The 22,277-nt window shown below is 46.6% G+C and overlaps 1 protein-coding gene across 1 annotated transcript in view; it reads left to right on the top strand.

Annotated features, from left to right (window-relative positions):
- Positions 1-20,314, top strand: part of SPATS1 (spermatogenesis associated serine rich 1) — a 35,516-nt gene extending 15,202 nt beyond the window's left edge. Inside the window, exons 3-8 of the mRNA XM_062187204.1 lie at positions 1,983-2,104; positions 6,586-6,747; positions 13,054-13,174; positions 13,747-13,809; positions 19,930-20,045; positions 20,286-20,314. Of these exons, the coding sequence (XP_062043188.1) occupies positions 1,983-2,104; positions 6,586-6,747; positions 13,054-13,174; positions 13,747-13,809; positions 19,930-20,045; positions 20,286-20,314 (613 nt within the window). The remainder of the gene's footprint in view (positions 1-1,982; positions 2,105-6,585; positions 6,748-13,053; positions 13,175-13,746; positions 13,810-19,929; positions 20,046-20,285) is intronic.
- The last annotated feature ends 1,963 nt before the right edge of the window (positions 20,315-22,277 follow it).

The raw sequence follows: 22,277 nt of genomic DNA on the forward strand, positions 1-22,277 counted from the left end.
GGACAGGGGCACAAAGGCCAGGAGAGCCTGGGGTTCTGGTGTCCAAGGGCCAGAGGAGAAAGGTGTCCAGTTCCAGGAGACAGGGAAAGGAAAGGCCTCTTTTCTCTGCCTTCCTCTTTCGGTTCTGGCCCCAGCCAATGGGATGGTGCCTGCCCAGGCTGAAGGAGGATCTGCCCCACTTCGTCCATCAACTCTCATTCCAGTCTCCTCTGGAAACACCCTCCCTGACACACCAAAAAGCCCCTTAATCCAGTCAAGCTGACACCCCAAATCAATTGTCACACCGTGCAATTCACCCATGTCAAGTATATAACTCAACAGTTTGTAGTAGATTCACAGAGTCGTGCAGCTCTTTGTGCAACCAATTTCAGAACACTCTCATCACCTGTTAGCGTTCACCCACACTGTCTCCCTCACCCCCAGCTCTAGACAATGGTCACTCCACTTTCTGTCTCTGCAGTTACATTTCACATAAATAGAAGAATATTAGCATGTGGTCTTTGGTGTCTGGCTTCTTTCACTTAGCATAATGCATTCAAGGTTCTTCCGTGTTGTAACATATATCATTATATAACAGTCCCTCCTAAACAATATGTGAAGTAGCATCGCCATTTCATCTGTTATTAAGTATACAATTAAGTGCCATTAATTCCACATATAATATTTTTTAAAAAGATTTATTTTTATTTTTAATTGAAAGAGTTACACAGAGAGAGGAGAGGCGAGGGGGTGGAGGGAGGTCTTCCATCCACTGGTTCAGCCAGAACTTTGCCGATCTGTAGCCAGGAGCCAGGAGTCAGGAGCCAGGAGCTTCCTCCAGGTCTCCCACGCAGGTGCAGGGGCCCAAGCACTTGGGCCATCTTCTACTGCTTTCCCAGGCCTTAGCAGAGAGCTGGATCAGAAGTGGAGCAGCTGGGACTCAAACCGGCACCCATATGGGATGCCAGCGTTGCAGGTGGTGGCTTTACCCACTACGCCACAGCACTGGCCCCCACATATAATCTTGTGGAACTGTAGCTGCTATCTGTTTTGAAACATTTTCCCACTCCAAACAGAAACTCTGTACCCATTAGGCAATAACTCATCCTTCTTCCCTATTCCCAGTTCCCATAACTTCTACTTTGCTCCCTGTCGCTATGAATTTACCTGTTCTAGATACGTCACGTAAGTGCAATCACACAACATCTGTCCTGCGGCTGGCTTCTTTCCTCCATGCGGTAGCATTGTCAGAACTTCATTCCTTTTGATGTCTGAATATTCTTCCATTGTATGCATAGACTACATTTCGTTTATTCATGCATCTGCTGATGGACACTTGGGCTGTTTCCACTTTGGGGCTATTATGAATAATGCTGCAACGAACATTTACGTGCAAGTCTCTGAGTCTCTGTTTTCAATTCTTTGGAGATATACAGGGGAATGGAAGTGCTAGGTCATGAGCCTTGTTGAGCTTTTGAGGAACTATCTCATTCTTCTTCAGCCTGCATCTTTGAAATGTATTTCAATCCCCTCAAGTGTGAACAAAGAAACAGTACCCTCACGGACTCTTTAAAACGGATTTACGCATTTATATGAAAGGCAGAGTTAGAGAGAGAGGAGGAGACAAAGAGGGAGCGAGCGCTTCTATCCATTGGTTCATTCCCTAAATGGCCATAACGGCCAGAGCTGGGCCAAGCCAAAGCCAGGAGCCAGGAGCTTCTTTTGGGTCACCCACATTGGTGGCAGGGTGCTGTTTTCCCCAGGCCGTTAGCAGGGAACTGGATCGGAAGTGGAGCAACTGGGACTCGAACCAGCACCTGTGTAGGATGCTGGCATCGCAGGAGGCAGCTTTCCCTGCTGCACCACACACTGGCCCTGCTCTTTACAGAGGAGCAGGCGCAGTTCTTGGAGAAGAGGGCGATTCTAGGGTGAGATGTGTAAGGCCAGGCTCGAGCTGCCTGCTGACTCACGCGGAGACAACGACCCTTCTGCTTTCTTTCCAGCATTGTGGCAAATTTGGATCAGACATTCTCCTCCTCGCATTCGAATCACTCTGAAATGTCTCCGACTGAGGGCCGAAAGGAGAACCATCCCGAGGAAGTCAGCCTGCTCAAGTTGCAGACGAGTGAGTAACCTGGAGCCCCTCCTCACCGGCCTCTGCCCAGGGCCTTCCCAGAAGTCTGCCACACTGCTGGCCACAGTCTTGAAGTCCCACAAGTGCCAGGCATGGGACATGTTTCCTTTCTAATTCTTGCAGCAGCTCTGCTGGGAGCAATGGTTAGACATTTCTCCAAAAGGAGGTGCCTTTATATAAAACTCATAGGGGTATTGAGCAAAACACAGTCACACGTCTATCAACAATGAGAGTGTGCTCCAAGAAATGTGGCCGTCATTGTCACCATCACAGAGTGTGCTTACATCAGCTAAGACGGCAACAGCATCACTAATCTTATGGGGCCACTGTCGTGTATGTGGTCCCTTGTTGACTGGAATATTGTGATGGGGTACATGACTGCACGAGTGTGAAAATCACGTGGGCATCCAAGAGAGTGTAAAAACCCCATCTCCAATAGTCCCCAGTATCCTTCACTCCACCCCTGAGTGTGAAGAGTTGATACACATTTTCCCAGAATTTTGAAATGCACTTGTGTGTTTTCAGAAATACATATGTAGTCATACATTTGGCCAGTGATGGGCCACATAGGTGATTATAATGCAGGGGAGGGGAATCTTTTTTCTGGCAAGTGCCATTTGGATATTTATTTTTTTAAAAGAATTATTTTATTTATTTGAAAGACAGAGTTACGGAGAGAAGTAGAGCCAGAGAGAGAAAGAGGTCTTCCATTCCACTGGTTCACTCCCCCAAATGGCCACAATGGCCAGAGCTGAGCTGATCTGGAGCCAGGAGCCAGGAGCTTCCCAGGTTCCATTAGAAGTATATAATGATTGGGGTTGGTGCTGTGGCATAGTGGGTAAAGAGAGATCCAGAGAGCTGGAACAGAAGAGGAGCAGATGGGGACTTGAACCCGTGCCCATATGGGATGCCAGTGCTTCAGGCTGGGGCTTTAACCCGCTGCGCCACAGCGCTGGCCCCGCCATTTGGATATTTATAGTATTATTCACGGGCTATATACAATCATCAACTCAAAAATTAGCCTGCTACAGACTCATTGAATTTCGAGTTCCATCTGCGGTTGACTTGGCAGAACCAGACCCCATGATTGAGCCTTATATGGCCAGTGGGCCAGGTGTTCCTCATCCCTGATGGAGCTGCAAAATTCCTATTGCCAAGTGATCTGGGAGCTGTTGTGATGCAGGGCAATGCACGTTACTTGTGAGTTCATGTGATGCTGCACTGCTGGCCATGTCAAAGAACAGCACACATGACCTTGTGCTGTAATGGGTGCTTGATAATAAAGACTGTGTTGCTAGTTTGTGCATTTATTATACCATTTATACTGTTCTTTTTTTAAAAATTTATTTATTTGAAAGTGGAGTTAGAGAGAGAGACAGAGAGAGATTGTTCATCCAAATGGCCATAACAGCTAGGGCTGGGCAGGCCAAAGCCACGAGCCTGAAATTCCATCCAGGTCTCCCACGTGGATGCAGGGTGCCAAGCACGCACTTATACATTTTTTATTGCTTTCCCAGGTGCAGTAGCAGGGAGATAGATCAGAAGTGGAGTAGCTGGGGCTTGGGACCAGCGCCCAAATGGAATGTTGGCATCACATGCAGTGGCCCAACCCACTATGCCACCATGTCAGTCCCTTTCTTCATTGTTTTAGATCGTATTCCTACTTAAACGAATAGACAGTTTACTGTAAAACAGTCTGCCATGTTACACCGGCAGCAACCTCACCCATCTCATGTTTATGTCAAGAGGCTGTGGGGCTGGCACTGTGGTGCAGTGGGTTAAAGCCCTGGCCTGAAGTGCCGGCATTTCATACGAGCACTGGTTCTAGTCCCGGCTGCTCCTCTTCTGATCCAGCTCTCTGCTATGGTCTGGGAAAGCAATAGAAGATGGCCCAAGTCCTTAGGCCCTTGCACTCCTGTAGGAGAACAGGAAAAAGCTCTTGGCTCCTGGCTTCGGATCGGCACAGCTCCGGCCGTTGCAGCCAACTGGGGAGTGAACCAGTGGATGGAAGACCTCTCTCTCTATATATATCTCTCTGTAACTCTGACTTTCAAATAAATAAAATAAATCTTAAAAAAAAAAGAGGCCATGTCCATGGGGCAGGTGTTTTGTGAAGCCAGCATCCCCATGTTGGAACACCCAGTTTGAGTCCCGGCTGTTCCGCTTCCAGCTTCTTACTGATACACCTGGGAGGGCAGTGGATGATGATGGCCCATGTGGTTGGGCCCCTGGCACCCACCTGGGAGACCTGGAAGGAGTTCCAGGCTCCTGGCTTTGGCTTGGTCCAACCCTGGCTGTTGTAGGCATTTGGGGAGTGAAGCAGTAGCTGGGAACTCTCTCTCTCTCTCTCTCTGGGTGTGTATGCATTCTGCCTTTCAAATAAATGTCTTTAAAACAAAAATGAGGCCACTTCAGTGATTCTGTAGTATCTAGGTTTGTGTAAGTCACTCTGGGGTGTTCACATAATAATGAAATGGCCTAATGAAGACTTTCTCAGAATGGATTCCTATTGTCAAGTGGTGTGTGGCTGTATTTATACATACATAGACACATATGTGTATGTATATTGCATATATCTCTATTACATATATATGTATAACAATGTGTATATATGTAATAGATCACCTTCTGTGGTCTACTTGCCTAATATAGACCTACCTATTTTCCAGAGAGGGAAATTGAGGTTTGGAGAGATTTAATCACTCAGGAAGTTGAAAGATGGGATTGAAACAAAAAGTTGCCTACCTTTAACATCTGTGTTCTCTCTTGGCCCCTCCAGAGCCCAGGTTTTTTTTTTTTTTCCCAAGCAAGCCTAGAGCTGCTAGAGGATCTTTTCTTGTTTAAAATCACCATTAGCAAAGTGGGCGTTTAGCCTGGGGGTCACCATACTCGTGGCCCGCATTGGAGTGTCAGGGTCCGATTCTAGGCTCTGGCTCCTGACTCCAGCTTCCTGCCAGTGCAGACCCTGAGAGGCACAGGTGACGGCTTAAGTGGATGGGTTGCTGCTACCATGAGGGAGATCCAGCTTGAGTTCCCAGCTCCTGGTTTCAGTCTTGACTCAACCCCTGCTGTTTTTGGTATCTGGGGAGTGGACCAGTAGAGAGGAATGATCTCTTTCTCTTTCTCTGCCTCTCAAATAAACTTTTTTTTTTTTTTACAAAATGAAATCATCCTTAGCAATTATACATGGGGCTGGTGCTGTGGTGTAGCAGGTAAAGCCACCACCTGCAGTGCGAGCATCCCATATGGGTGCCAGTTCTAGTCCTGGCTACTCCACTTCCAATCTAGCTCTCTGCTGTGGCCTGGGAAAGCACTAGAAGATGGCTCAAGTCCTTGGGCCCCTGCCCCTATGTGGGAGACCTGGAAGAAGCTCCTGGCTCCTGGATTCAGATTGGTGCAGCTCCAGCTGTTGCGGCCAATTGGAGAGTGAACCAGTGGATGGAAGACCATTCTCTCTCTCTCTCCCTCTCTCTCTCTCTCTCTCTCCTCTCTCTCTCTCTCTCTCTCTCTCTCTCTCTCTCTCTCTCTGCCTCTCCTTCTCTCTTCTCTCTCTGTGTAACTCTTTCAAGTAAATAAATAAATGTTTTTTTTTTTTTTAAAAAGCAGTTATACAGGAAAAGTATTGAATGATGAGACAGAGGCACCGAGAGGTCCGGGAGCTAGCCCTGGGTCTCACAGCCTTGGGGTACATTTGAGCTTGTCACCTGTGCACGGTTCCCTATATCACTGTAGTGCATGCCTGTGCCGTTGTCACTGCCAGCGCCATGTTACATCCAGGTAGGGTGCCACAGTTGGCCTAGTTACTCCCTGGTCGAGGGCTGTTCTGTTTTTCCTACACAGTTCTTAGAAGGAAGGTTGCATCATAGGTACTTGTGAGGTTATCTCTGAGCTTCTTAATACATGACGTCTTCTTCTTTTATTTATTTATTTGGGAGGCAGTGTTACAGACAGAGAGAGGGAGAAAGAGAGAAAGAAAGGTCTTCCATTTCTGGTTCACTCCCCCAAGTGGCTGCAACGGCCAGTGCTGAGCTGATCCGAAGCCAGGAGCCAGGAGCCAGGAGCTTCCTCCAGGTCTCCCACATGGGTGCAGGGTCCTATGGGCCATCCTCCACTGCTTTCCCAGGCTGTTAGCAGGGAGCTGGATCGGAAGTGGAGCAGCCAGGACTTGAACCAGTGCCCAAATGGGATGCTGGCACCACAGGCAGAGGCTTAACCTACTATACCACAGTGCCAGCCTGCATACATTCCTTCTAAACATAAAATTGTTGAATTTTTGAAGGAGAGGGTAAAATGGAAACAAACAAAAACACGGGGTCTCAGGTAGCTTCCCTCTCATTTTTGTGGAACCATGGAATCTCACACATTGATAGAGCCATATGGCCCAATAATACCTGGGGGTTCACAGCTCCGTGTCGTCGTTGTGTTATGAGGCTGGAGGTGGTATTCATGGAAGGGTTTCTGATGTCTTGCAGAGGATGGACAGCGACCAGAGTGGACGTTTTACCCCAGGTTTAGCAGCAATATCCACACGTACCACGTGGGAAAGCAGTGCCTGTTCAACGGGGTCTTCCTCGGCAACCGGAGGTCGCTATCAGAGAGGACGGTGGACAAGTGCCTTGGGAGAAAGAAATATGGTACAGCTTCCCCCTCGGGCCTCGCCTGTGCGCGGCCTGCTTCTGCAGCCCCGTGGGGTCACCGTGCCTCCCTAGTGCAGTCAGGAAGATAGGAGAGTGAAGGGGACGCTTGGCAGCCTACAGGTTTGGCAAAGAACTCGCAACATATGCGGATCCACATTTCTGCTTTTCTCTCAATTTCATAAAATGCTAATGTGACATTTAAGTCATCAGATAAGTTCTCTCAGATACTTATTAATAGAAGCCCTCATTGAAGTCCGGAGAAAATCACTTATGTTTTTTCCACTAGATGCCACCTGTCCTATGTGTTAAAGTGTATTTTATATTCCCCACTAGGAAAATAGCCCCTAAACCTCAGCCTGAAGTGCCTGTGGTTATTTTATAGCTCATTTAACTAAAGACAATTGAGATGAACACGTGATAAGAGAGGTCTTCAAAAAGTTTATGAAAAATGCAGTGTGAAAAAAAAACTGTGTATGGGTTCAGGATTTTTTTGTACCAAAATACACATTACTTTTTTTATTTTTAAATTTTTATTAGAGAGAAAGAAAGAGACAGACGGAACGACAGACAGACCTCCCACCCACTGGTTCACTCTTCAAATGCCTGCAGTGGCAGGAGCTGGGTTGGGCCAGAAGCAGGAGCTGGGAACCCAGTTGAGGTCTCCCACGTGAACGGAGCACTGCTGCCTGCCAGGGTCTGTGTTAGCCAGAAGTCAGAGTCTAGACAGAGCTGGGAATCGAACCCGAGTGCACTGATACGACGTCAGTGTCCTAGTCGGTATCCTAACTGCTAGGCCAAACACTTGTCTCCAGCTTATCTTTCTTTTTTTTTTTTTTAAGATTTATTTATTTATTTGAAAGTCAGAGTTTCACAGAGAGAGAAAGAGATGAAGAGAAAGAGAGAGAGAGGTCGAGACAGAGTCAAAAGAGAGAGAGAGAGAGAGGTCTTCCATCCGCTGGTTCACTTCCCAAATGCCGCAACGGCCAGTGCTGCGCAGATCCGAAGCCAGTCTTCCAAGTCTTCCACGCAGGTGCAGGGGCCCAAGGATTTGGGCTATCTTCTACAGCTTTCCCAGGCCATAGCAGAGCTGGATTGGAAGTGGAGCAGCTGGGACTCGAACCTGCTCCTATATGGGATGCCAGCGTTGCAGGTGGCAGCTTTACCCACTATGCTGCAGCGCCAGCCCCAACCCAAGCTTCTCTTTCAATTCCATTTCCCATGAATTTTTTGAAGTACCCCAATCAGTATAATATAGGTTCCTTTGGATTTTAGATTGGTGAGTTTTCTGCTCCAGTTTCCCTTACCAGGTCTATTGAAAGATCCTAGAGTTGCTGAGTACCCACGGGCGTGGCTGTCTCACTCTTCCATGGAAACATGTGTGTAGGAGGCAGCCATTGCTTCAGGGCTGGATACGATTGCTGTGGCAGGGCTACAAAGGGAGAGAACCAGAAAGCTTTCGTCTCTGAGCTTCTGAATAGACGTTTAAACTGATTGCAGAGACAAATAGTCTTCAGAATTGAGGCTTGTATTTCTTTGGACAGAAAACATATGAGAAGCTCACAGCTAGGTGAGCTGGACAGGGATGTGGGAGTCTTTGAGGACTCAGGCATCCTCCTGACACATCACAAATACGTGGGATTATCGTGAGGATCCAATCCTAACCTTAACCCATCGCTTTCCCAACTCAGACGTAAACGTTGTCCTAAAGGTTTATGAATCTTCTCTCCCCTTCCCTCCCCTGCCCTGCCCTCCCCTGCCCTGCCCTGCCCGTCCCATCCAGTCCCGACCCTTTCCTCTTCCTCTTCTTCTTTTCTTCTCTCCATCCCTTCTCCCTTCACTCTTTTTTCCTTTCTTTATTTTATGACGTTAAAAATGATGAATAAAAACAAAGTAATGTTTATGGAATATTTGTTGAATATATGAAATAAAATTCCACAATTATGTATTTCTTACATAATTTAAGAAATAGAATATTATCTCTTTAAATTTTTTTTATTTATTTGAAAGGCAGAGTTAGAGAGAGGGTGACACACACACAGGAGAGAGAGAGAGAGAGAGAGAGAGAGCGCGCGCTGTTTCACTCCCCAAATGGCAACAATGGCTAGGGTTGGGTCAGGCTGAAGCCAGGTGCCTGGATTCCATCCACATCTCCCATGTGGCTTCCAGGGACCCAAGTACTTGGTCCATCATGCACTGCTTTCCCAGGCACCTTAGCAGGGAGCTGCATTGAAAGTAGAGCAATGGGGACTCAAACTGGCTCTCATGGGATGCTGGCATCCCAAGTGGCAGCTTAACTCCTTGTGCCAGCGCACCAGCCCTGGAATATTATCTTTATGCTTGAAGCGTCCAATATGCCTTTCCCTGAATACTGCATCTTTCCTCCCCCTCTGTTGGTGACCCCTAATTTGCCTTTATTAAAAAGAAAATCAACTTGTTAGATAAGTTTCCAGAAGTCCTCAGGTAGGGAGATTAGCATGATGTAATCTGATGTGCGCATGCACTTGGCTTCAGTAATCATCAGCAGACAGCCACTCCTGCCACCTTCACCCCTCCCCTCAGAGACTATTTTAAAGCAAATTCCAAGCATCATTATCATTTTATCTGTAGATTTATCGTTATATACTTATTTTTTAAAAAACGATTTATATTTATTTATTTGAAAATCAGAATTACACAGAGAAAGAAGGAGAGACAGAGAGTCTTCCATCCGTTGGTTTACTCCCCAGTTGGCCTCAACGGCTGGAACTGTGTCAGTCCCAAAGCCAGGAGCCAGGAGCTTCTTCCGGGTCTCGCACGTAGGGGCAGGGGCCCAAGGACTTGGGCCATCTTCTACTGCTTTCCTGAACTATAGCAGGGAGCTGGATCAGAAGTGGAGCAGATGGGACTTGAACCAGTGCCCATATGGGATGCCGGCACTGCAGGCGGTGGCTTTACCAGCTACACCACAGCACCAGCCCCAATATCATGTCTTTAAAACATTGAGGGGCCGGCACTGTGGCAAGGTGGGTAAAGCCGCCGCCTGTAGTGTCAACATCCCATATGGGTGCTGATTCGAGTCCCAGCTGCTGCACTTCTGATCCAGCTCTCTGCTATGGTCTGGGAAAGCAGTAGAAGACAGCCCAAGTGCTTGGGCACCTGCACCTGCAATGGAGACCCGGAAGAAGCTCCTGGCTCCTGGCTTCAGATTGGTGCAGGTCTGTTTCTGCCTTTTAGGCAAATCAATAAAAATTTTTAAAAAGTTAGCTGGCGCCGTGGCTCAATATGCTAATCCTCTGCCTTGCGGCGCCGGCACACTGAGTTCTAGTCCCGGTCGGGGCGCTGGATTCTGTCCCGGTTGCCCCTCTTCCAGTTCAGCTCTCTGCTGTGGCCAGGGAGTGCAGTGGAGGATGGCCCAAGTGCTTGGGCCCTGCACCCCATGGGAGACCAGGAGAAGCAACTGGCTCCTGCCACCGGATCAGCGCAGTGCACCGGCCACAGTGCACCGGCCGCAGCGGCCATTGGAGGGTGAACCAACGGCAAAGGAAGACCTTTCTCTTGTCTCTCTCTCTCTCACTGTCCACTCTGCCTGTCAAAAATTTTTTTTTTTAGAAGTTGGACTAGGGGCATTAGTCCAGTAATAATCTATCCATTGGCATTACTTGAGTGCCAGCTGTGTGCTTTATCCACCCTATCTAGTACTCATAGTACCTGCAAAGTAGACATTTGGAGTAAGCAGTGTATAAATGAGGTTGCTAAGCCCTGGAAAGTTAAATAAAGAGTTCAAAGGCACAGAGCTAGAAATTGCTGCATTGAATCTGCACTCACGTGTGACTGACCTCAAAGACCAAACCCTTCTCATCTCCTCTTGCTGTCAGTGGAGCCTTGGCTTGGACATCAGAAGATAGGATCACTCCGCTGTGCCTGCATTGAAGCCTCAGCATCCCATGCCCAGCAGGCACTCAGGCGAGGGTACAGTTGAGCTAAGCAAGATAAAGATAACAAGTTAATTCCTCCAGTAACTCGAGCCCCTGGATGTCCCGCAGATGGCTTAGTGAGAGGGGTTTGGGTGAGTAGAAATCAGCTTGTATTAGGTTGTTTTCTGTTGCTATAACAAAATACTGAAACTGAGTACTTCCTGAAGAGTTGGCTTAGCTCACGGCTTTGGAGGTTGAAAGCCCAAGGTCAGGCACCCCGATCTGCTCAGCATCTTGGTGGCTTCACAATGTGACAGAGGAGTGGGAAAGCAACCACCAAAGTGCCGATGAGCCACGTGCAGGGGTGGCCTCACCTCATAACAGTGTATGCTCAGGGCCGGTACTGTGGCACAGCGGGTTAAGCTGCCATTTGCAATGAGGTTGAGTGTCGGCTGCTCTGCTTCTGCTCCAGCTCCCTGCTGTTGATAGCCTGGGAAAGCAGTGGAAGGTGGCCCAAGTTCTTGGGTCCCTGTGCCCACGTGGGAGACCCGGATGAAGCTCCTGGCTCCTGGCTTCAGTCTGGCCCAGCCCTGGCTGTTGCGGCCATTTGGCTAGTGAACCAGCAGATGGAAGAACACACACACACTCTCTCTCTCTCTTTCTGTTTTCTCCTCTCTTTCTCTGCAACTCTTTCATATAAATAAATAAATCTTTAGAAAATTTAAAAATTACCACCCACACTCAAGAGAACTCACTCCGTGAGATCAGCATCCACCTTCTGAGGTGTTGCCCCCAGGCCCTAATCATGTCCCCACTAGGCCCCACCTCTTAAAGGTCCCACCACCCTCACATTGTCACACTGGGGACCAAGCTTCCTGTACATGAACCCTTGAGGGATGCACTCAAACCATATCATAGCGTAGTTTATTGGAAGTCCTCCCTAGCTCTTCCTTTGGTTTTGCATATCGTGGGTACAGTTGAGTTAAATCATATCAAAATAAATCTTGAGGGTCCAGCACTGTGGCGTAGCGGGCAAAGCCGCCCCCTGAAGTGCCAGCATCCCATATGGGTACCGGTTTGAGTCCTGGCTGCTCCACTTCCAATCCAGCTCTCTGCTGTGACCTGAGAAAGCAGTAGGAGATGGCCCAAGTCCTTGGGCCCCTGCACCCATGTGGGAAGACCCGGAGGAAGCTCCTGGCTTTGGATTGGCCTAGCTCTAGCTGTTGTGGCCATTTGGGGAGCCATACAGCAGATGGAAGACCTCATTCTCTCTCTCTCTCTCTGCCTCTGCCTTTCTGTAACTCTGCCTTCCAAATAAATAAATAAATCTTTAAAAAAAAATGAGCCTTGAGGGGTGGGTGTGGGAGGCTGGGGCCCTCTCCCACAGCCCTCTGGACAGTGTACGTGCTGGTCGACCTGACCTTGTGCAGTTCTGGACGGCGTCAGGGAGTCTGGCAGCAAAGATAAGAACTTGCATAATAACAGGCAGCGAAGAACATACCAAGGACATGATGAGAAAATACCAAGCAATGCATGTGACACGTAGAAGCAGCATGGACAGGAGGATGATTGGACGGCGCTCTCGTGATCTAAGAACTGATTGGTTGAGCAGAATATATATGCCAAACAAAGGACTGGCTGGGACTTTCTCTCTCTCCTTCTTCTCTCTTTTACTTTTCTATATGCTGTTCTTATTCTTTGTAATAAAGCCCTACTGAAGGGGAATCAACAGCGTTCCTGGTCGTTCTTCTGCAGGTGGGGGAGCGACAGGTGGGCATTGGCATAGTGGTTAAGGCACTTCTTGGGGCTATTGTATTCCATATGACAGTGCCTGGGTTTGACTCCTGGGTTCATTTCTGATTCCAGCTTCCTGCTAATAAGCACCATGGGAGGCAGAGAGTTGTTGAGTCCCTGCCACTGGCGTGGGAGACCTGGATTGAGTTCCTGGCTCCTGGCTTTGCCTGGTCCAGCCCTGGCTATTGTGGACATTTGGGGAGTGAACTAGCAGATGGAAGACCTCTCTCTCTCTCTCTCTCTCTCTCTCTCTCTCTCTCTCTGTAACTCTGCCTTTCAAATAAATAAATCTGAAAAAAAAAAAAAAAAAAGTGGACTTTCTCCAGACTGCCTCTGGTCTGGAAGGAATCCACTGCTGCTGCTGCACAGCCCCAGGCCTGAAAACAGCCGGATGCAGGATGCTTATCACCTGGTTTTCTCCCACACCAGCTCAGAGGGGCTGGGCCCCACGCACAGCTGCTTGCTGGGACTCCAGGAGTCAGGGATCTTTTGGATCATTGCTAAGACCCCTCTGATTCACCTTATATGTGTTTTGAACACAGCGCCTCATCAGAGCCTACACTAGCATCCCACACATGGGATGTTGAATGATCTTATTTTCAAATATTTCTCACAGATATTGATTCCAGGAATGGAATCCCCAAGTTGACTCCAGGGGATAATCCATACATGTCCCCAGAACAGAGTAAAGACTTCCACAAAGCTGGATCAACTCTTCCACCAGTGAACTTTTCAATGTAAGTGTATCTGCTAGTATGTAGGTAGCCTTAAAGGAATTCGATCTCTCTCCACTAAATATAAAGTGGTAGGGCTCAACAAGGCATGATTGGTGAAGATTCCTTAAACAGTTTGTCCTTGATTAGTACATATACACATGCATGTGTGTAATTGAAATTATACACAGGATTTCAAAAAGAAGTGGTTGTTAATTTTGTGTCTATTTTTATTACCACAAATTTGAAGACTCAAATTTTCCTACCAAACCGGATTGTTGGGTAGTGACTATTATGTGGGTTAACTTAAACTTGGAACTGAAGTTAGATCAACGTGATTGAAGAGAATGGAGCATCATTAAACAAGTAAAATAGATGGTGTATTAGATTTAAAATATGTTTTTAAGAAATTAATCAAGTGGCATTTAATGATTTGATTAAAAGTGATCCAAATAGTAAAAAGATGGCTCGACGGTTTTAAAGTCTGTACTTGAAAATCAAAGCAAGGAAACAGGACATTTTATTGACCAAATAAGGTATTGTTCTCTATGCTTTGAAGCCATACCAATTTTATGGTTGCCTTTTCTGTTTTTCAGAGTGCCTTACGTAAAGAAATTTGATACCTTTATTCCACTTGAGCCTCTGCCACAATCTCCCAAGTGAGTTCTCCCACTGTGTTTTATCAAGTACGTAGTCATTTCTCTTGTGGTGGAGCCTATGGACCAACACTTAGGGATCTTTTGAATCCTTGCAGGTGGGCATTTGGGAGACCCATGGAGGTCAAGTGTCTGCGGATTTTATCAGTTGGGATGGTCACAACAGATGTGACTGGGAAAGTATCAGCTGTCCTGTGCTATGGTAGGTTGTGTGTGTGAGAGAGTTTACAAGGGGTAGAAAGAGAGGATTCCTGCTTCCAGAACATAAAAGTTTGTTGGTGGGGCTGGTGCTGTGGCACAGTAGGTTAAAGCCTCGGCCTGAAGCGCCAACATCCCATACAGGTGCCGGTTCAAGTCCCTGATGCTCCACTTCTGATCCAGCACTCTGCTGTGGCCTAGGAAAGCAGTAGAGGATGGCCCAAGTCCTTGGGCCCCTGCAACCACGTGGGAGACCTGGAAGAAGCTCTTGGCTCCTGACTTCAGATCAGCTCAGTTCTGGCTATTGCAGCCCTTTGGGAAATGAACCAGCAGATGGAAGACCTCTCTACCTTTATCTATAAGTTTGTCTTTCAAATAAATAAAAACAAATCTTAAAAAAAAAGAGTTTGTTGGAAAATAAAGACACATACTTAGAGGTGGGTATTCAGCCTAGTGGTTAGGACGTATGCCTCCCACATACGGGTATCTTTGTTCCATTCCTGACTCTCACTTCTGACTCTAGCTTCCTGCTAATGCACACCCTGGAAGGCAGCATTGACGGCTCAAGTGATTCCAGTGATCAGGTTTCTGCCACCCACCTGGGAGACCTGAATAGCATTCTGGCTTTGGCCAAGTTTTGTCATTGCAGGCACCCATGGGTGAACCACCAGATGGTTAGGCTCTTTCCCTCCCCGTCTCTCTCTCTCTGTAGCTGCCTCGCAAGTAAATGAATGATTTAAAAATGACGCATATTTAGATGACTGCACGCAGGGAGAGTTTTGAGAGACAGAAGGCCAGCTGAGCACTGCTGGATTTGAGGGGCAGCGTCATCCCTCTAACTTCATACTTCTCAGCTGCATTCTGGCTTGAAGCAGTTTCTGAACAAGAGAGTTTTGTTTGTTTGTTTGTTTTTGTTTTTGTTTTTACCTTCCAATATTAAGTAGTCTCATGTAAGTATGGCTAGTGCGGGCAAGCATCTCACAGTCTTACCCACCAGGAACAAGCTAGGGGGACAAACCCTGAGCTTGATGGGAATAAATGTTTTTTATAAAAAACTTGGGACCTTTGATACCTTTGTTATACAGCATTATTATGTACAACACACACATAATTAGGGCATCTCAGGTCTATAGCCTACATTTTTTATAACTACTATTCTAGAATATTCAAAATAATAGCAATTGTCTAAATGACATCACCCTACCAATATACTTTACCTTCTGTACAATTGCCATTCATATGCAAATATGTTTTATGTGTATAAATCATAGACTACTAATTAATCTGGATTTTTTTAAAAAAATGGCATTTTAAAAATATTTATTTATTTACTTGAAAGACAGTGACAGAAAATGAGAGACAGAGAGATCTTCCTTTTGCTGGCTCACTCCCCAGATGGCCTCAAGAGCCAGGGTTGGACCAAGCTGAAGCCAGGAGCCAAGAACTCCATCTAGGTCTCCCACGTGGGTAGCAAGGACTCAAGCACTTGGGCCATCATCTACTGTCTCCCAGATTAATTCCTTTTTTCTTTTCTTTTTTTTAAGATTTACTTATTTATTTGAAAGGCAGAGTTACAGAGAGGCAAAGGCAGAGAGAAAGAAGTCTTCCATCTGCTGGTTGACTCCCCAAATGGCCAATCCAAAGCCAGGGGCCAGGAGCTTCTTCTGGGTACAGGGGCCCAAGGACTTGGACCATCTTCTACTGCTTCCCATATGCATGCCATAGCAGACAGCTGGATTGGAAGTGGAACAGCCAGGACTTGAACTGACACACATATGGGATGCTGGCACTGTGGGCAACAGCTTCACCCACTACCCCACAGCGCCAGCCCCCTAGATGCATTTCTAGAGTAGCCTTTACTCTAGGAAAAGTTCAACCCTGCTACTAAGGTGGACCCTTTTGAGGTCTCCACTGAATGGCTTGAGTGATGAATAAGGAGTCTTCTCTTTAGTTTGTGGGAACTCAAAGGATTTTTGGCTCTTTGGGAGCCCTGGAAACCATCCAGTTCAGTTCCCTAGTCACCTTATTATCCATTCTTGTGGCGTTCTACTTTATACGTGTGCCTTAGTATTCAGCAAAGACTCAAAGGGTGTGCTTCGCCAAGTTCTGAAGCATATTTTCTGTCTGGCTCCTCCAGAGCTGTGCCCTGTCGCTCCAGACCACTAAAACACTCTGGACTCTGCTCTCGACTCTTTAAACTCAGCAAGAACATCATGCTCCGCCTGGGCTTGCCCATCTCTGCTCTGTGGCCTTCAACGTGCCGAAGCTGGTGACCACAGGGCTCTCCCCTCTGTTTGCCTTTTCCCCAGGAAAATCCTATGCTGTCTGTTGCCTCCTATCTGAAAGCAATTGTGTCACACATTTTGTCCAGCTTTCTAGTTGATTTAGTCAGGAGAGTAAATATCATCCTTGCTACTCTATATGTCTGGAAGCCAGACTCCTGGTTACCTGTGAATAAAAACTGTAGGTATTTTCTTGCCTGAGTTATTTGATGAATCAGTTTTGTATATGTACAGTACTCTCATTAAAATCATTCACATCTTTTTTTTTTAAGATTTATTTATTTATTTGGAAGTCAGAGCTACACAGAGAGAGAAGGAGAGGCAGAGAAAGAGAGGGAGAGAGGGAGGTCTTCTATCCGCTGGCTTACTCCCCAATTGGCCGCAACGGCCAGAGCTGTGCAGATCCGAATCCAAGAGCCAGAGGCTTCTTCTGGGTCTCCCATGCAGGTGCGGGCGCCCAAGGACTTGGGCCATCTTCTACTGCTTTCCCAGGCCACAGCAGAGAGCTGGATTGGAAGTGGAGCAGCCGGAACTCGAACCAGTGCCCATATGGGATGCCAGCACTGCAGGTGGTGGCTTTACCCGTTACAGCATAGTGCTGTAACACTGTAAACACATATTTTTTATGTGCTGTCAACACATATTTTTTTAAAAAAAGATTTATTTATTTTGAAAGTCAGAGAGAGAGAGAGAGAGAGAGAGGTCTTCCATCCACTGGTTTTTCACTCCCTAGAGCAACAGCCAGAACTGGACCGGGCTGAAGCCAGGAGCTTCATTGGGGTCTCCCACATGGGTGGCAAGGGCCCAAGCACCTGGGACATTTTACACTGCTTTTCCCAGGTCATTAGCAGAGAGCTGGATCAGAAATGGTGCAGCCAGGACTCGAACTGCACCCATATGGGATGCCAGCGTTGCAGGCAGTGGCTTTACCTGCTACATCACAACACCAACCCTGTTTACATTTTTAAATATTGTACAAATTGTGTTTTAAAATCTAAAAATGCAAAAATTTGCAAATGCAACAATCCAACTTTAAGACAAGGACTAAACTTGATAACAAGAGTTTTTTTTATGACTTGCTCAAGTCTTTCCTAGATAGTTGGTGACAGAGCCAGAATTAAAATAAAAATTAGGTGGATGAGATAAGTTACTGAAAAGATCCCTATCATTTGTACTATCAGTGACGATTTCATCAGCTCAGCAGATGTCAATAAAGCACCATTTGTGCACTGGGCCTAAGGAGAGATGGGAAAGCGGTGAGGTGAGAGAGGCAGGGGGCCCCAAGGGAAAGAAGACATGATGCTGGTTTCAAGGCTCGCTGGCTGGAGGCAGATAGAGACCAGTACGGGAGCAATCATAAAAGAGCTGAGAGTGAACAGGGTACAATGTGCACATAGAGGGAGGATGATTGTGGGGAAGCTGGGAATGTGTTGTAGAGGGGGCAAGTTCTGACATGGGTCCTAGATGAGTAGTAGAAGTTTGCCAGGAAAGAATGGAAGAGGGCTATTACAGTGGTTGTGTCCTCCAAGGAGAAGGTATTAGGGTGCCCTTCCATATTATCACGTGTAGAACTTATTTTTCAACATTTTAGTCATTCTGAAGTCAGCATTCATCTTTCACTCAAAGAAGGGCAGGTGTTGTTGCTTCATGAGACTCTTCCATGTTCACTGGAAAAGAAAGCATATTCCACCTAATCCGGGTGCAGAGTTAGATACCCAAAAGGCTGAGCCGACTATTTCTGTGGTTTCGTTTCTGTATGTCCTTGCTTTTTTTTTTTTTTTTTTTTTTTTTTTTTGTGGTCCTCTTGGCCTAGATTGGACTGAGAGCTGGTGTGTTCAAGAGTCTGAATAGCAGTGTGTTCCTCTCCTTGTTGTGGAGTGTGCCTTGTCGTATTATACAAGTACCTTTATTTTTCTGCTGTAATGCTTTTTGCCCTAATTATACCTTGCCAGATATTAAGATAGTTCTTACTTTATTTTGTTTGTGTTTGACTGATATACCTTTGCCAATTCTTTTGCTTTTAAATCCTTCATTTTTGGGTTTGTCTTTTACATTTAGAATTGGATTTTGCTTTATGAGCCAATTTGAAAATATTTTTTTTCCTTAATAGGTGAATTAAGGCCATTTTTATTTATTGTTTTGACTTATGTATTTTATTTCAGATCTCTCATGTTATGTTGTTATATCTATTTTGTGTATTCCATTAAATTTACTGTGACTTTTTCACTGTTTTCTTCAATTGCTTCAAGAAAAGAAAGTCTTCCTTTTCATACTGATAAATGCTTATGTTGTTGCTTTAGTGGTTTTTTGTGCTTATATATATATGTGTGTGTGTGTATATACATATATATATACACACACGTATATATATATATATATATATTAAGATTTATTTATTTGAAGGAGTAACAGAGAAGGAGAGAATGACAGAAAGACAGAGATCTCCCATCTGCTGGTTTATTCTCCAAATGGCTGAAATACTTGGGACTGGGCCAGGCTGGGCTCGGAGCCAGAAACTCCATCTGGGTCTCTCATGTGGGTGGCAGGAACTCAAGTATTTGAACCATGACCCACTGCTTCCCAGGCATATTATCAGGGAGCTGGATGGGAAGTGGAGTAGCTGGGATTCGAACTAGCACTTTGATATGGGCCGTGGGTGTCTCAAGCAGCAGCTTACCTTGCTGTAGCACAGCAACCACCCCTATATTTAATTTTTAATCCTGTTTTTCTTACCAGGGCTTCTACTATTTGGCTTGTCAGCTCTAAGTGATCACCTTGACTCCTGCCTCTTACCCACGTGCTGGCCCTCTTCCTTCTCGTAGAAACTTCCTACCTCCAGTGGTTCTAGCAGGGCATTTTCCTAGTCATGGCACATTCCTTCTTAAAAGTACAAGAATTCCAGCTGCCGAAAGCTAAAACCATTCTCGCCCTCCCTGCTCACACTTACCCCAGGAGTCCTACTTCCTGCAACCTCTTGGAGCACACTCAGTGTTCCCGCACACGCCCAGCATGTGCCCTTTCGAGGTGCAATGGACCTACGAGGGCCTTGGTATCTGCCTTAGCCAGGGCCTCAGCAGAGAGTAGAAAGCACACCCAGCTGGGATTCTGAAGACAGCTTAGTGAAAGGGACTCCTTACGGGTATGTGGGCAGAGTTGGGGGAGGGTGCAGCGTCCAGAGGTTTGAGTAGCAAGAACAGAGATCATGGTTCACAGAGCCATGAGAGCAAAAGCCTTGCAAGAAGGGCTGCCCCACGGGAGCTATGACGTTGCAGGATGAGCCACCACTAGGGTGAGGTGTCTCAGAAGGTAGGGTGACAATCAGGGTAAGAAATACCCCAATCTCTCTTTTTTCACCTTCCAGTCTCCAGCTGGTGCCTCTTCTTAGCCAAGCTCAACCTCAAAGGCAGGGGTAGGGAGGAGCCAGGGTGATGCCAGTTGCCAGAGTCAGCCTCCTGGCAGAGAAGGGCAGCAGGGAGACCTGGGGAGGGCGAATGGTGAACAGGTAAGGTGGTCTTTTGTTTTGAAGCTGGTCTCCTGCATGGGAGGCCTTTTTACTTTGGAGCCTGTAGTGCCTTATTCACCAACAGTGCTTGTGAATTTTGCATTGGACAGATTCACACTCAGGGTTCTCTTCTCCCTACAGCTTGCCCTTCTGGGTGAAGGAGAAGGCCAACAACCTGAGGAATGAGATAACAGAAGTTGAGGAGCTCAACAAGTGGCAGCCAGCGGTGTCCTTGGCCAACAGTTTATTTGCTTCTGGTGGGTTAAAGAACCTTCCAGAAATACCAGAAAAACTGGACGAGTGCAGAAAAGCAGGTCTTTGAGAGGTTTTGCAATGCTGAGGAGAGAATGTGAAGCCTTTCTGGGGTGGATGTATCGTCTGCCTCGAGATGGTCCCTTGGGCAGGGGCCATGGCTGTGCATCCAGGCTCAAAGATGTTGTCAGAGAACTCCTAGTCTTGTAGTGGAACACATCACAACTCCGTGCCTCTACCCACAGGTGCTTTGGACTTTCCAAGACAATCCTGAGCCTCAGCAGGTCCTGCAAGGATGTACTGAGCACATCTGGTTAGCCTCCTGCAGTCGATGGTTTTTGACAGTCTGACCACTGGAAATCAAAAGTTTGATTCTAAAGGGAACGCTGTGTTTTGCCTTTTTTAATCTTATATTTTGTAAAGGTTTACACTGAAAACCTGCCTACATCAGCGTGGATTCCCCCAAGATCATGGATATCCTCTAACGACCACAATACAGATGCCAAAGTCAGGGAACTTAATGTTGATACAATACTGCTAATATATAGTCAGTCCACATCCAGTATCATTCAGTTGTATTTTGTTTCTAAGGATACCCTCAAGTCCATGGTAAAATGCAGATACCATGCAAATGTCTTAGTCTGTTTGGGCTGCTGTAACAAACTATCATCAACTGGGTGTTTTTTAAAAGAAGCTTATTTATATATTTTTGAACTGCTTGAAAGGCAGAGTGACAGAAAGAGAAAGACAGATCTTCTATCTGCTGGTTCCCTCCCCATACACCGACAACTACAGGGGCTGGGCCAGGCTGAAGCCAGGAGCTAGGAACTCAGTGCAGGTCTCCTACATGGGTGGCAGGGACCCAGGTACTTAAACTATCATCTGCTGCCTCCCAGAGTGTGCATTAACAGGAAGTTGGATCTGAAGCAGAGGTGAGACTTGATCCCAGGCATCTGACATGGGATGTGGGCAGTCCAAGTGGCAGGTTAACCCATTGTGCCCAAATGCCCACCCCAACTGAGTGTCTTATAAACAACAGGAATTCATTTTTCACAGTTCTGGAGGCTGGGAAGTCCAAGCTCAAAGTGCGGTAAATTTGGTGTCTGGTGAGGGCCCTGTCCTGTTTCATAGACTGTGCCATAGATTCTTGCTGTGTCCTCACACGGTGGAAGGGGCAAGCAAGCTCTCTGGGCACTAATCACACCCCTGGGAAGGGATCCTGCAGGACCTGGTCTTCTCCCAGTGACCTTACCTCCTAATACCATAACGTTTGGGGCTAGGTTTCAACATAGGCACGCGTGCATGTGTGTGTGTGTGTGTGATGGCGGCTGAGTGGGGGAACACAGACTTTCAGACCATAGCAGTGAGCTTTCATTATTTATTGGTAAAACCAGTCTCATTTTCTGAATACCTTTTGGTATTTTCTTGAATATTCACTTGGTACATGTGAGAAAAATGTGAATGGTGGATCCATACTAGATAATTATTTTGATTACCCTGTAGCCCATTCCCTACTTCAGTGTTTGCCTACACAGCCAACTACAGCGAGAATTCAGTGGCCACCAATCATGAATATAGGACCTCCCACCAATCAGAAAAAAACCAGATATTTGGGATGAGTGTTTGGTGTAGCAGGTAAACTGCTGCTGCGATGCTGGTTCATGTCGCTGCTGCTCCACTTCTGACCCAGCTCCCTGCTAATGGGCCTGGGAAGGCAGTAGAAGATGGCCCAAGAGCTTGGGGCCCTGCCACCCACATGGCAGACACAAAAGAAGCTCCTGGCTCCTGGCTTTGGCTTGGCTCAGCCCTGGCCATTGGGGTCATCTAAGGAGTGAAACGGGATAGAAGATCTTTCTCTTTGTAACTCTGACTCTCAAATAAAATCTACTTTTTTTTTTTTTTTTAATAAACAACATTTAGAGGAAAAGATGGGAGCAAAAACCAACCTTATACAGTCGGGCTGTGACAGTCAAACTAATGACTCCCAGCATTCTCATAGCCAATCTCCTTTCCTCCTAAGGGGGCTAGTGAGGTGAACGAGGGCTGCAGCTCTGATCACTCCAAAATCTTAATGTGGAAAGGGAGACTTGGGGCCCGTGATGAGACTAAAAAGGATTTGTGAATATTCTGGGGAATCCACTAATTGTCTACATTTCTAATATGAGATATTCAGTTTGGCTAAACTGTTTCCTCTTAAGCCCTCTAAAACTAGATAGATAAAAATGTTGTGTATAGAG

This window comes from Lepus europaeus, chromosome 3 (genome assembly GCF_033115175.1).
Source record: "Lepus europaeus isolate LE1 chromosome 3, mLepTim1.pri, whole genome shotgun sequence".
NCBI lineage: Eukaryota > Metazoa > Chordata > Mammalia > Lagomorpha > Leporidae > Lepus > Lepus europaeus.